The sequence below is a fragment of the Macaca thibetana genome, chromosome 2, assembly GCF_024542745.1.
Source record: "Macaca thibetana thibetana isolate TM-01 chromosome 2, ASM2454274v1, whole genome shotgun sequence".
NCBI lineage: Eukaryota > Metazoa > Chordata > Mammalia > Primates > Cercopithecidae > Macaca > Macaca thibetana.
The window spans coordinates 100,758,697-100,773,721 of record NC_065579.1 but is presented as its reverse complement, the minus strand read 5'-3'; the positions used below and the strand labels follow the sequence as shown (position 1 = coordinate 100,773,721).

General features: G+C 41.2%; 2 protein-coding genes across 3 annotated transcripts in view; one reads left to right on the top strand and one right to left on the bottom strand.

The window, feature by feature from the left end:
- TMIE (transmembrane inner ear) overlaps positions 1-15,025 on the bottom strand; it is a 538,092-nt gene that overhangs the window by 176,866 nt on the left and 346,201 nt on the right. The window lies entirely within an intron of this gene.
- Positions 1-15,025, top strand: part of LRRC2 (leucine rich repeat containing 2) — a 54,109-nt gene that overhangs the window by 28,819 nt on the left and 10,265 nt on the right. For both annotated transcript variants that reach the window (XM_050780562.1, XM_050780564.1), the window contains exons 4-7: positions 2,151-2,307; positions 8,405-8,541; positions 11,755-11,900; positions 14,267-14,422. In XM_050780562.1, the coding sequence (XP_050636519.1) occupies positions 2,151-2,307; positions 8,405-8,541; positions 11,755-11,900; positions 14,267-14,422 (596 nt within the window). The remainder of the gene's footprint in view (positions 1-2,150; positions 2,308-8,404; positions 8,542-11,754; positions 11,901-14,266; positions 14,423-15,025) is intronic.

The window sequence follows — 15,025 nt, the reverse complement described above, 5'->3', positions numbered from 1 at the left end:
TCTTTCTTTTCTTTTTCGTTTGAGATGGAGTCTCGCTCTGTCGCCCAGGCTGGAGTGCAGCGGTGTCTTCTCGGCTCACTTCAAGCTCCGCGTCCCAGGTTCACGCCATTCTCCTGCTTCAGCCTCCCGAGTAGCTGGGACTATAGGCGCCCGCCACCTCGCCCGGCTAATTTTTTGTATTTTTAGTAGAGATGGGATTTCACTGTGTTAGCCAGGATGGTCTCGATCTCCTGACCTCGTGATCCGCCCACCTCAGCCTCCCAAAGTGCTGGGATTATAGCCGTGAGCCACCGTGCCCGGCCTATCTTAATATCTTTCTTGTTAAAAATAGTCATGAACATAATTTTAGAAATGTAATAATCTTTCATGTGTGCCATAATTGAAAGAGTGGAATGAGATAGGTTATTTATGAGGCAGTTAGCACGTTGAAGTTTCAATGAAGAGATTGTGATTATGAGCCTGTGGTCAGCTCCCTGATGACCCAACTCATTTTGTCTCAGTTCCAGGAGGCAACCCTCTGGCATGGTGTGGGTTCCATTCAGATCAAGTGGTGTCGGGACAGTTTGCCAGGGCCACGTGAAGGGGGCAGGTGGTACCTAGGTAGTTGGCTGCAGAAGCAGTGGCACAGGGCCCTATGCTTGGTTTAATGCTGTGTGCTTACCATTTTGAACTTCTTAATTTTTAATAAGGTGCCCACATTTTCATTTTGCACTAGGCTCTGCAAATTCAGTAGGGGATCCTTACTGTAAGTGATTCACTTAAATGTCTTTGGGGTTTCAGCTTTCCTTTTCCAAAGGGGCTCACTTTGCCTATCGATTTTTTTTTTTTTAAGATGGAGTCTCACTGTGTTGCCCAGGCTGGAGTGCAGTGGTGCTATTTTGGCTCACTGCAACCTTCTCCTCCTGGGTTCAAGCGATTCTTCTGCCTCAGCCTCCCAAGTAGCTGGGATTACAAGTGCACGCCACCACACCCAGCTAATTTTTGTATTTTTAGTAGAGATGGGGTTTCACCATGTTGGCCAGGCTGGTCTCGAACTCTTGACTGCAGGTGATTCACCTGCCTCGGCCTCCCAAAGTGCTGGGATTACAGGCGTGAGCCACCATGCCCAGCCCACTTTGCCTATCTTATGGTACTGTTGCATGAGACAGTGCTAGAGTGAAAGCACTTTTGCAAGTTAACAGCTTAACCCACACGCAGGATGGCAATGGTTGTAAAGCACATTACAAGTACCAAGTACAAAAAGGAAGGATGGCTATGGACTCCATTACTCCCTCCACCTCCCCTTTAGCTGCCATGGAGTTTTCCACACCTCATCCCACCTCCACCCTGTGCTCCAGCCACTTTGCTGATGGTGCGTTGTGGCCAGCTTCTGAGGTCAGGGGACCTGTGTGTCTCATCTTTGCCCCACCCCTCAGTGCTGAGCACCCCTCGCCTGCAATGAGGGCTCGGTAACTCTCTGTGAATTAGATTTCTTCAGCTGGACAAATAGCCTCCCTAACATCTTTAAACGCTTCTTGCTTGACACCTTTACAGTTTTATCCCAGAACACTTGAGCTAGGGGAGGCCTTGGACACTGAGTTCATCAATGTCATTTCAGCAGTGGAGACCCAGGGAGGTGGCGCGACTGGAAAATGGCGGGGCCTCGGCCGGAACTCAGGTGTCCCAGCTGACTGTTTCTCATGCTCTTTCCCTTTCATAGACTCTTAAGAATATTTGGAAATGTGGTGCAGCAAATATTAGAGGTTTATCAAGTATTTCTAAAAGCCACTACAGAGAAAGGGAAACGAAGCACAAATTTTGAAATCGAATGTATAGACAGAACTTAGGGGATGTTAAATTGGTATGTTGCAAATAAATAATACATATTGTGGCTCCAAGTGTGAGTCTGGTTGGTTGTGTTCACTAGGATTTAATTTTAATAACATCATGAATTCACGGCAGTTTTGAAATGGGGCTAATATACGGTTGTGAAGTTGACGGCAACTGCGGTATCTTTGGTTTCTTTTTGAAATGGCCGGAGTGCTGGTGGTTACGCTTCATGCTCTCATGTCTGCTTTCTCTTTCCCTGTTTTAAAATAAATGCTTGGTTTTACACGGCTTTGTGCACATGGAGGAGCTAGTTCTGATTGATGTTATTCTTTCTGTTTTAGGAGCTCCCAGATTCATTGAAGGAGCAGACACACCTGAAAGAATGGCACATAAGCAATACCCTGATTCAAATCATTCCTACATATATTGAGTTATTTCAAGCGATGAGAATTCTGGATCTGCCGAAAAACCAAATCTCACATCTTCCAGCAGAAATCGGTATGTCAACTTAGCAGGGGTCTTCCGGCCTCTGGTGTGTTAAGTAGGCAGCTGTCGGGCAGGTAACAGACACTGTGCAGACACCGTTTTTCCTCTCCAGCTGCCCCAGGAAGTGGCTGGGCAGGGCTGTTTCGAGGCTCCCCAGAGCTGCTTGTTTGCAGCATCCCTTTGGGCGGTGAGGTCGGCATCTCGCCTGTATAACTCAGCACATAGGACACTTGCCAATTGCTCAGAAACCAGAAGTTTCATGAGTGAGCAATACTTTGTTTAGGAGCTCTGTGTTTATTTTCTTTTAGTTTTAAACCTATAAACATGCAATATGCTTATTATAAATGTATTATTCCTATATATTACTCCATTGATAAATCTAGTTTAGCTTATGATGTGTCTTTTTTTTTTTTTTTCTTGAGACAGAGTTTCGCTCTTGTTGCCCACGCTGGAGTGCAATGGCACAATCTTGGCTCACTGCAACCTCTGCCTCCCTGGTTCAAGCGATTCTTCTGCCTCAGCCTCCCAAGCAGCTAGGATTAGAGTCATGTGCCACCATGCCCAGCTGATTTTGTATTTTTTTTAGTAGAGAAGGGCTTTCACCATGTTAGCCAGGCTGGTCTCAAACTCCTGACCTCAGGTGATCTGCCTGCCTCGGCCTCCTAAAGTGTTGAGATTACAGGTGTGAGCCACCGTAACCAGCCTGATGTCTTTTTGATGGATCAAAATTTTACAATTCTGTCATTATTCAGTTGTGTTATCTTAAAATGAAAATGACAGTGATCATTATTGCTTCTCTTTCTCCTGGGGTGGAAGGAGTGAAGGTCTGGGGCTGCACAGAGCTCCATTATTACACATGTGCCCTGGGACCAGTGGTTAATCATAGTTATGTGAAAATTTACCAAAAGCCAAGACCCTGTGGGACAGGTGGCTTGTGGGGTCTCTGGTGTTCGTACACATCTTGCTGGCTGTGTCAAGACTACAAGGCTCTGATCACCCTCTTACCCAGGCCAATCTTGGGGATGTTTATGCACATAATAACCTTGAGGGATGAGGTGACACCTGCTCCCAGGCAAAGAGCAGCCTTGCTAACCACTTGCTGTAAAAGCAGTGGGTTCCCCAAGCTTGGGGTTCTCAGCCGTGATGTATATGTGCATCTAACTGGGCCATCTGCGTCACACTTGGTAGACTTAGCTGTAAGGGCAACTGACATCAGTATGCTGTCTTGGAACAGGAGCCTTGTGTCTTCTGCCAGTATCCATGAAACAGGAATAGGCAAAACTTATTAGCGTCTAAGCAGGGTAAAATCAAGTTCTAGATCCAACAAGGACAAGTACTTCTGTTTCCTTGCCTAGTTTCTGGAAAGGTAGAAAGGACCTTAGAATTTTTATGACTGAAAAGTACCATTTTTGACATGTAGGGGTCATTTACCTCCTGCCCCTTTATTTTGCAAATTGGAGAGACCCTCTGATGTTAGCTGACTGAATCATTATCATTTACATATTACACTAAGGAACTTCTTCAGAGCCTGGGCTAGAAGCCAGATTTTGGGCAAGCTCATAGTATATTTAAATAACTGGATAGAGTTTCTGAGGACTGAGTTACTTTTAAAAACTCTTTTTAGGCTGGAGGCATTGGCTCATGCCTGGAATCCCAGCACTTCGGGAGGCAAAGGCGGGCAGATCACTTGAGTCTAGGAGTTTGAGACCAGCCCGGGCAACATGGTGAAATCCCATCTCTACAAAAAGTAAAAAATTAGCCAGGCATGATGGCACGTGCCTGTGGGAGGATCGCTTGAGCCCAGGAGGTTCAGGCTTCAGTGACTGGTGATGGCACCGCTGCACTCCAGCCTGGGTGACAGGGTGAGACCCTGTCTCAAAACAAACAAACAACCAACCAACCAAACAAACAAATAAAACTCCACCCTTTTCAAGTAGAAAGATTCTATCCTTATACATTTGAGAAGCCACAGTGGTTGACCTAGACTCAAGGATCCTTGTTATCCTGCCAGCTGGGCTTGGGAATCCAGTGGTTGGCAGCAAGATAGATGGGGTACTAAGCATGGAGCCGTCAAAAGAGGGGGGACGTCAGATTATCACCATGGGATGAGTCATGCTTACAGTTGTCTGAAATGTCATCAGAGGTCCTCCACTTAATATGTATCTTTGTTCATCTCTTGAAATGTCTTCCTTGAATTTATTGCCAGCCAGATTAATACCTGTTCTTTTTTAACTTCCCACACTACACCAATGTAATATTCATTCTTTCCTTGTGAGCCAGTTTGATTTGAGCAGTGGTTTTCACCTTGGCTACACTTTAGAATCCCCCAAAGAGCCTTAAAAATCTAAATGCCCAAGACCCACTGCAGAACAATTCCTTAGGAATCTCTGGGTACAGGGCCAGGAATCAGCATTTAACAAACTCTCTACATGATTCCCATGTGCCGCCATGGTTGAGACCACTGGTGAGGGAGTGAGGATGTGATCCTTGCACACTCGGGGGAGGAGAAGAGATTGGTGGGTAAGGGGTATCCGTGGGAGACCAATGTGGGATTGGGGCACTATACTTAATCTCTTTGCTCTTCAGTTTCTTCATCTATGAAGTGGGGATAATAGTTGTTGCTGTCATTTAGTTGTTGTGAGGATTAGATAAGGCAATAAACACCAACATATTGGGTACATACTTGTTATTCCAAGTGATTATTCAAGTGATTATTCCAAACACTCGAGTCCTGTTGGAGACGTGATGGCATCCCGATAGACCTCATTCATGTGCAGGGAAAACTATTCAAACATTTTAGAAATGTGTAAAATGTAAAATCAAGCCTCTCAGTAAGCACTAAGTTTCCTGGGTATTCACATTGTACATGCACTCATGCCGTTCTACAGACCTACGTTGTAGCTGTCTATTTATAAACAGACATGTAACCATGCATGTTAAATATACTTATACACATGGGCTTACACTGTGTTCTTCAGTCTGTGCCTCACATGTTTCCCCCGACCACACCATGAAGGCGGAGGTGGACTCCAGGATCAGGCTGCCTGGGTCTTTGACCTACTGGAAGGTCACCCTGAGCAAGTCATTTACTGGTTTTCAGTTTTCTCATCTGTAAAATGGGGATAACAATAGTACCTACTTCACAGGCTTGTTGTGAGGATTAAATAGATAATACATAGAAAGCATTTAGAGTAGGTGAATCCCTGGCATTCACTAGCCATTATTATTATTATTACTATTATTAGCATCATCTTTATGTTAATGTTATCTTTCAGTATCAGAACATCTAAACCTTTCCCATTCTCCCCGGTAGCTGAGTGATGATTACGACATGATTTATTTCACTTGTTCCCAAAATATTTTAAAATGAAACTTAGTGAATTGAAGACTGACCTAAGATTTTGAAGACACAGCTGTTATCTAACTTTGAGTAACTTGAGCATATATTTTAATTTTTAAAATCTTAATTATCCTCATTTGTAGGATAAGGGTCAGAATGATCTTTAAAACATCTGCCACCTCTAAAATTCTCTAGTTGAATTTTTTTGTGAGTTAACCTATGGGAGGGAGGGGGACAATAAATCTCAGAGGCTTTAACACTCTATACCAGATTTAAGTCATATATGTATTTTATCCAACTTATAATTTTCAGTCTATTTCAAGTCAATGGAATATAATTTATCTAAATACATCCATAGCTTAGGCAAAAACAGACCACTCCCTTCTCACATGACGGAGACATATATCATATCTCCAGTTTGGAAATTCTTATGACATGTGAGTATCACAATTTTTCATCATTATAGAGGAAATTCTTAAGAAAAGAACACAATAATAAAGAGGAAAGTGTTCTTAGAATGATTTGGGTAAGGTTGTCACCCTAATTTTCTTCTAGTACTTGCTTCTTGATACTCTTTGTGTCATTAACATGGAGTATTTTGAGAAAATCCTTTTTTTTACCAAAGGTAAGTATTGAGGGCGTCTAGAATAAATCAGTTTTCACATGTGGGGCAAAACGAAAAGAAATGAAAATACATTAATTCAGGGCATGTTTCTCTCCTAGAGGAGCAGATATAGCTCCTAACAAACTAGGGATAAATGAAGAAACACTCAGCTGCAAGATCTGATGCTCAAGCATAGTGAGGAACTTGGGAATGAACAAAGGATTTTTAGCTCTTTTATGTTGAGCAGCTGAATTTTGTAAAGGAGGTGGGGTTTGATCTCTTATCGTGTTGTCTTATAGATCTATTGAGGGCTGATGGAGGGGAGGAGTTAGGGAGGTGTGATTACTAGACAGGGTATTCTTTTTCTCATTATTAGAGCAATTATTTTTGACATTTGACATCAAGGAATTAAGAATGACAATGAGTGGTGCTCTTAACTTCCTTGTGAAACTCCCAAGAAATTATCATTATATGGATTTAAAATAACTAATTATTGGAATTACAGATAATCCGCAATTTACAATGGTTAGATGTAAGGTTTTTCAGCTATTTGATGGTGTGAAAGCAATGTGCATTCGGTAGAAACTGCACTTTGTTCCTAGAAGGGTGCGGCTGCTAGAAAGAAAGAAAGAAAGAAAGAAAGAAAGAAAGAAAAAAGAAAAGAAAAGAAAAGAAAAGAAAAGAAAAGAAAGAAAACAACAAAAAAAAAGAGCAGCACTATTTACAATAGTAAAGACTTGGAACCAAACCAAATGCCCATCAATGACAGACTGCATAAAGCAAATGTGGCACACATACACCATGGAATACTCTGCAGCCACAAAAAAGGAGTTTGTGTCCTTTGCAGGGACATGGATGAAGCTGGAAGCCATCATTCTCAGCAAACTGACACCGGAACAGAAAACCAAACACTGCATATTCTCACTCATAGTGGGAGTTGAACAATGAGAACACATGGACACAGGGAGGGAACGTCACACACCAGGCCTGTTGGGGGCTGGGGGGGAAAGGGGAGGGAGAACATTAGAACAAATACCTAATGCATGTGGGGCTTAAAACCTAGATGATGGGTTGATAGGTGCAGCCAACCACCATGGCACATGTATACTTATGTAAGAAACCTGAACATTCTGCACATGTATCCCAGAACTTAAAGTAAAACAAACAAAGAAAAAAAATTTAAAAAAAAGAAAAGAAGGAAGGAAGAAAGGAAGGGCAAGAAAGAGAAAAAAAGAAGGAAGGAAAGAAAGAAAAAAGAAAAGAAAGAAAAAGAAAGAAAGAGAAAAGAAAGAAAAGAGAGAGGGAGGGAGGGAGGGAAGCAGGAAGGAAGGAAGGAAGGAAGGAAGGAAGGAAGGAAGGAAGGAAGGAAGGAACGAACTGTGAGTACCCATACAAACATTCTGCTTTTCATTTTCGGTGCAGCATTCAATTTATTACAGGAGATATTCAACACTTCATTATAAAACAGGCTTTATGTTGGATGATTTTGCCCAACTGTAGGCTAATGTAAGTGTTCTGAGCACATTTAAGGTAGTCTAGGTGAAGCTACAATGTTTGATAGGTTAGGTGTATTAAATGCATTTTTGACTTATGATATTTTCAACGTATGGTGGGCTTATTGAGGTGTAACTCCATCATAAGTTAGGGAGCATCTGTATTTAAACATTTTTACTCAAATATTGTAGGATATGGTAATTCCTTAAGCTGCTCCTTGGGCTCTAGAAACAAGGAGCCTCTATACAATTCACTGTGCTCCAGTTGCAATATCTTCCCCTTACTGGAAATTAGGTCTGAGGGCTTGGGAGAGCAGAGAGTAGGTAGGCAGCTTTCATTTCAGTTGGAAAGATCCCTGGGCATTTCAAGAAAGAATAGACAAATCAGTTATTTAAAAATATGACACACTGAAGGCATGAGCCTTGAAAGTTTTGTTTTAGATTCTGTAATATTGGACCCTTATCACACTGAAAAACTGATTTCAGAACCTCGGGTTCATGATGCTACAAGATAATGTTCATCAGATACACTCCCCCAAACCCAAATGCTAAATTATGTTTAGTTCCTTCCCCATCATTATTTACAGAGCTGTTTACTTCTTAGTTTTGTTTTTTGTTCTTAAAAGACCTTAAATGACCTATTCAATGGATGTTAACTTTTTCTGATGACAGGTTGTTTAAAGAACCTGAAAGAACTCAATGTGAGTTTCAACCATCTGAAGAGCATTCCTCCAGAATTGGGAGATTGTGAAAATCTAGACAGACTGGATTGTTCTGGAAATCTAGAATTAATGGAGCTGCCCTTTGAAGTAAGAGATAAACATTTCTGCACTACGATTTACTTTTATTTGGTTTATGACATAGAATGGTCTATAATATGGCAAGAAGTTTTAACATATGAAATCTATCTTTATTACATCACCTTTTCCTGACATTTCAATCACCATATACTGGTCTTTAAAAACTTTTGTTTTTTTTTTTTTTGAGATGGAGTCTTGCTCTGTCACCCAGGCTGGAGTGCTGTGGTGCGATCTCAGCTCACTGCAGGTTTCGCCTCCTGGGTTCAAGCAATTCTTCTGTCTCAGCCTCCTGAGTAGCTGGGACTATAGGTGCACACCACCACATCTGGCTAATTTTTGTATTTTTAGTAGAGACGGGGTTTCGCTATGTTGGCCAGGCTGGTCTCTAACTCCTGACCTCAAGTGATCCACCTGCCTCGGCCTCCCAGAGTGCTGGAATTATAGGCGTGGGCCACTGCACCTGTCCTTTAAAAACATTTTATACTAGGTCAGAACCCGAATTTAAGTTCAGAAATGCTATCAAAGGAAAACCAGGCAAAATTTCACACAATAAATTTTTATTTAATGCTTGTTGATGCTTGTAATATATGATGCCTGTTGTCTCTAATGCAGATCCTAATTTATTTATCCAAAACGGTAAAATTGAAAATAAAAGGGGTAAAATTTTTTTATATACTCATAGCAAAATTTGTAGATGACTAAAGTAGTCCTACAGATAGGATTTAAGAAATCCACTAATTTAAAAATATTCATTAGTTTCTTTTGGTCTGTATTCATAGAAAAATGATTTTAAATCATTTCTGATAAAGTGGAGCACATAAAAGTGAACAATTTTTAATGCCAAATTAAACTCAATAAGCATCTCATGCTGGAGTGAGAGAAGGATCTCGCAATGCTACTGGTAATGAATGGGCTATAAATGGTGATTGCTGGTGACAAGGCACTGGACACCGATTGCCATCCTAGAAGGGGCATTATTTGCCTTTCCTGAATGCTTCAGGGTATAGGAGGAAGTGGCTGCTTCTAAGCTGTTAGCACCCATTCTACCCTGGGAGATGCCCAGCAGGTGTCCTGGTGAGGGTGCACAGCCAGGGGTCATGGCTTCCTGCACAGATCCACTCATACCCCAGTCTTTTCCAGTTTAGGCAATGGCTCAATCTCCACACAGATGTTAAGGCTGGAAGTAAATTAAGTCATCCTTAACCTCTCTTCTCCCATGTGCCCTATCCAATCCATAAATAAATCCTGTTGAGCATGCCCTCCAGAATATATTCTGTGTAACCATTTTCATCACCTTCCCACTGCCACCCTGGTCAAGACAGTGTTGTCTGTCATCTGGACTGGGGCAACAGCCTCCCTGTTTGCTTCTCTGTCCCTTCTTCTACCTTTTCCTCCTTCATTGAAGTGTAATCTACATACCATACAACTCACCCATTACAAGTGTACAGATTCAAATTTAGGCCATTTCCATCACTCCTCCCCATTACCCCCAATTATCTCTTGCACCTTTGATATGAATCCCCATTCCCACTCCCAAGACTAGGCAACATGGGAGATAGAGGCTGCAGTGAGCTGAGGTCTCTCCACTGCACTCCAGACTGGACGACAGAGTGAAACTCCATCTCAAAAAAAAAAAAAAAAAAAAAAAAAAAAACTCTAACTATAATTGTTGAATTGTCTCTTTGTCCTTTTAATTCCATCAGTTTTTACTTCATATATTTTAGTTGTTAGTTGCGTATACATTTATGATTCTTGCATCTTCCTGACCTATGTCAGGGGAACTCCTGCTATTGACCCTTTTATTATTATGAAATGTCCTTCTTTATTCCTAACAATATTGTTTCTTAAATATAATTTGTCTGATATTAATATAGTCACTCTATCTCTCTTATAGTTATGTTTTACATGATGATATGGTGATATGGTTTGGCTGTGTCCCCACCCAAATCTCATCTTGAATTGCAGCTCCCATAATTCCCACACGTCATGGGAAGGACCTGGTGGGAGGTAATTGAATCATGGGAGCAGGTCTTTCTTGTGCTGTTCTCGTGAGAATAAGTCTCATGAGATCTGGTGGCTTTATAAATGGGAGTTCCTCTGCATAACCTCTCTTTTTGCCTGCTGCCACGTAAGACGTGCCTTCGCTTCTCCTTTGCCTTCCACCACGATTGTGAGGCCTCCCCAGCCATGTGGAACTATGAATCCATTAAACCTCTTTTCTTTATAAATTACCTGGTATTGTTTATATCTTTATTAGCAGTGTGAGAATAAACTAATACACATTATATATATATATCTATTTCCATCTTTTTTACTTTTAACTTATTTGTATCTTTGATTCTAAGTTGTGTTTCCTATAGCCAGCATATAGTTGGATTTTTTGGTAAAACCCGACTAACAATCTGTGTCTTTTGACTCATTAGTATACCATTTTTTTTCTTCTGTTGATTTTTAAAAACTATTTTTTTGTTTTTATTTTTGTGTGTGCTTATTCTAGAGATTACAATATTCTTCTTAATTTAACACAATCTACTTCAGCTTAGTAATAACTTAATTCTGGTAAAATATAAAAACTTTTGCCCCAATATAGCTCCATTACATTCATCCTTTGTATTTTTATTATCACATATTTACATCTATATATCAAAAATAAAAAATACAGTGTTGTAACTATTGCTTAATATTTTATATATATATATATATTTCTTTTCTTTTTCCTTTTTTTGTGTGCAGTGGCATAATCTCAGCTCACTGGAACCTCCACTATCCGGGTTCAAGTGATTCTCCTGACTCAGCCTCCCAAGTAGTTGGGATTACAGGTTGCACCACCACATCTGGCTAATTTTTGTATTTTCAGTAGAGATGGGGTTTTGCCATGGTGTCCAGGCTGGTCTTGAACTTCTGGGCTCAAGCAATCTGTCCACCTCAGCCTCCCAAAGTGCTAGAATTACAGGCATGAGCAACCAAGCCCAGCTTGCACTGATAATTTTTAGCAATATAAAATCCTGGAAGGCAGCTGCAATGTATTATTTATCTTAACTTCCCTACCCATACACAGTGAATGACACATCCGAGGTGCTCCAAAATACATCCTGTATTGATCTGCTTTGCGTATATTCATAGAAATGCCTTTGGGAAAGAAATATCAATCTTAAAATTGTTGGTTGAACTTTTTTCCCACTCTTATAAAAGTAATTAGAACATTTTGTTATTCGTTTCTAGTTAAGTAATTTGAAGCAAGTTACATTTGTAGATATCTCAGCAAACAAGTTTTCCAGTGTCCCGATCTGTGTCCTGCGGATGTCGAATTTGCAGTGGTTGGATATCAGCAACAATAACCTGATCGACCTGCCTCAAGATATAGACAGGTAGCTACTTGCATTCTAAGGTGAGGTGTATGTATTAGTTACTAACGCTTCAAACACTGTTAACATTTAAAACATGAATAGTACATGAATGTTCTTTGGAATCAACTAATTTTCCAGAGTTTATTGTTTCCAGGAAATCAGTTTCCAAAGAAATTATAGAATCAGACAGTTTCCAGTCTGCATCATACATGTATGTGTTTACGTGCATTTGAACACCTCTTCATTGTCTTGATGAACTTTAATTTGCTTTAGTCTTCCATAGAATGGCACCATTAACTTTCCTTCACTCTACAGAAGTGGAGAAGTTAATTTATTAATTATAGAATGGAAACATATCACTCTATGTTTAGAATATCAATGAGGACAAATTTTATTATTTTCATTTGTTGGTTCATTATACATAAACTTTCAAACAAAATTGATATGCTTAGCCAGGTTTTCAAATTATATTCTTTCAAATTAAAAATATACATATTTTAAAATTTTTATTTTTTGTTGAGACAGGGTCTTGCTTTGTTTCTCAGGCTGGTCTCAAACTCCTGGGTGCAAGCAATCCTTCTGCCTTGGCTTCTCAAAGTTCTGGGATTGCAGGCATGAGCCACCGTGCCTGGCCCAAATTAGATTCTTGCAGCTATTTCATGTTTTTAAAAATAAGAGTTATCATGTAAGATTCAGTCATTCACTTATAATATTATCAGACTCCTGTATGGCAAGCCTAGAGAATGGGATGGGTTTAAAGTGGTAAATGAAACACAATCTCTGGCATCCTGGAATCTACAATTTTTTTTTGTTTTTTGAGACAGAGTCCTGCTAGTTGCCCAGGCGGGAGTGCAGTAGTGCAGTCATGGCTCACTGCAGGCTCGACTGCTTGGGCTCATGCAATTCCCTCACCTCAGCCTCCCAAGTAGCTGGAGCCACAGATGTGTGGCCTGGCTAATTTTTTAAATCACGCCTGGCTAATTTTTTAAAATAATTTTTTTGTGGAGACAAGGTCTTGCTATATTACCCAGGCTGGTCTTGAATTCCTGGACTCGCGTGATCCTCCTGCCTCAGCCTCCCAAAGTGCTGGGATTACAGGCATGAGCCACCATGCCTGGCCTACAATCTTTTTTATAAAGAAACACAAGCAAGCTATGGTGACACAGAGGCCAGCAGTGGCTTCGGCCTGAATGCCATCTTGTATGACTTTTCTTTATTCCTGATACATGTGATATGTATTGATGCTTTCCAGGCTTTTGAGACTAAGAGGGGATCTTTTAGTTTGCAACATGGGAACTTTATGAAATATCTGTGTGATAAGCCAAAGTTTTGGAAATAAATGAAAGAAAAATTCCCGGGGGGAGGCCACTGAGTTAGAATAAAATGGAAAACAGAATAAGACATGTTTGAAACGTATTTTGCTCATTTACTTTTCACTCTGCAGTTGCCTTCCTGTTTTAAAGTTGGAAAATGTGACGACAGAAGGATAATAACTGGGCTTTAAAGATATACAAGAGGAGGCTGGGCACAGTGGCTCTTGCCTGGAATCCTTGCACTTTGGGAGACCAAGGAAAGAGGATTACTTAAAGCCAGGAGTTCAAGACAAGCCTAGGCAACATAGTGAGACCCTGTCTCTCTCATTAAAAAAAAAAAAAAGATGTACAAAAGGAAGTACATTGCTAAAATCTGTTTATTCTCATTTTCATTCCAGTATGATTGCCTTCCCATGCCCTGTTAACCCTTGTAAATGCAGTCAACTCTCAGAAGGGACATACAGATATTTGAGGCTCCATCATGGCCTAGTGTGTATTGTGTGGTATGCTTAACCCACTGCTATAGCTGTGTCTTCAACTGGTGATTAAGTCAGTAAAAACTTACAAAAAATCATGTCACCTGGCATGACTTTAGTTATTTAAAACTTAGGCAGTGCATAGTGGCTCATGCCTGTAATCTTAACACCTTGCGAGGCCGAGGCAGGCAGACTGCTCGAGCCCAGGAGTTCAAGACCAGCCTGGGCACTATGGCAAGACCCTCTGTCTCTACAAAAAATACAAAAAATAATTAGCTGGGCATGGTGGCATGTGCTTGTAGTCAGGAGGCTGAGGTGGGAGGATCTTTTGAGCCCAGGAGGTTGAGGCTGCAGTGAGCCGAGATTATGCCACTGCACTCCAACCTGGGCAACACAATAAGCCCCTGTCTCAAACAAACAAACAAACAAACAAACAAAAAACACAACAAGAACAAAACTTAGAATAAGTTGGTTCTCATAAAGGTCACATGGATAAAATAAAGTAGGGACTTCCTATTAGAATTTATTTGTAATTCACATTGGTTTTCTTAGCTATGATGCCAAGTTCAGTGTTATGATTGTTTTTACCTCTTCTTAGGCTAGAAGAGCTGCAGAGCTTTCTCTTGTATAAAAACAAGTTGACCTACCTTCCCTACTCCATGCTGAACCTGAAGAAGCTCACTCTGTTAGTCGTCAGTGGGGACCATTTGGTGGAGCTCCCAACTGCCCTTTGTGACTCGTCCACACCTTTAAAGTGAGTAGCCCAGAAATCCCAGCAGACACACTCAGACACAGGTAAGGAGTGAGCAGCACTGGAGCCTGGGCAGCTGTCTCAGGACCCGGATTAGATGCCTCTCATACTCTGAGAACCTGTTCCCAACTCACAGAAGTTCTGGTGACATTTTACAGGATTTTGGAGTTTGTGGCATATGACACGAGGAAGAGGCATAGGGCTCAGAGGATTTCTGCACAAATGCTGCATGCTGGTTGGTGGTGTTGCAGGACATATGTCCAGGGCCCATGGTCTTTCGCTCAGTGCTCACATCGCTGCCGGCCTGGAGGGGTCAGCAGATGTTGAAAGGACCCTCCCTGGTTGCTTCACCCTTCTTTAGGTTTCCTTAAGTGAACCTATAAACCACCCATGACTAAGAAAAACCATCCATGCAACTGGGGTGAGATGGAAATGGAATTGAAAAGTCCTAGCTCCACCTTTCCCAGAAATGACTCCAAGGTAGCTGATGGCTCCCTGGCAGCACATCCTCCCAGAATCTGGAGCTTTGGGGTTGCCCCATTAATTCTACCTGAGACCATTTTTGTCCATCCCCAGCGGTTTGGGCCCTCCCCACATTCTTCACAT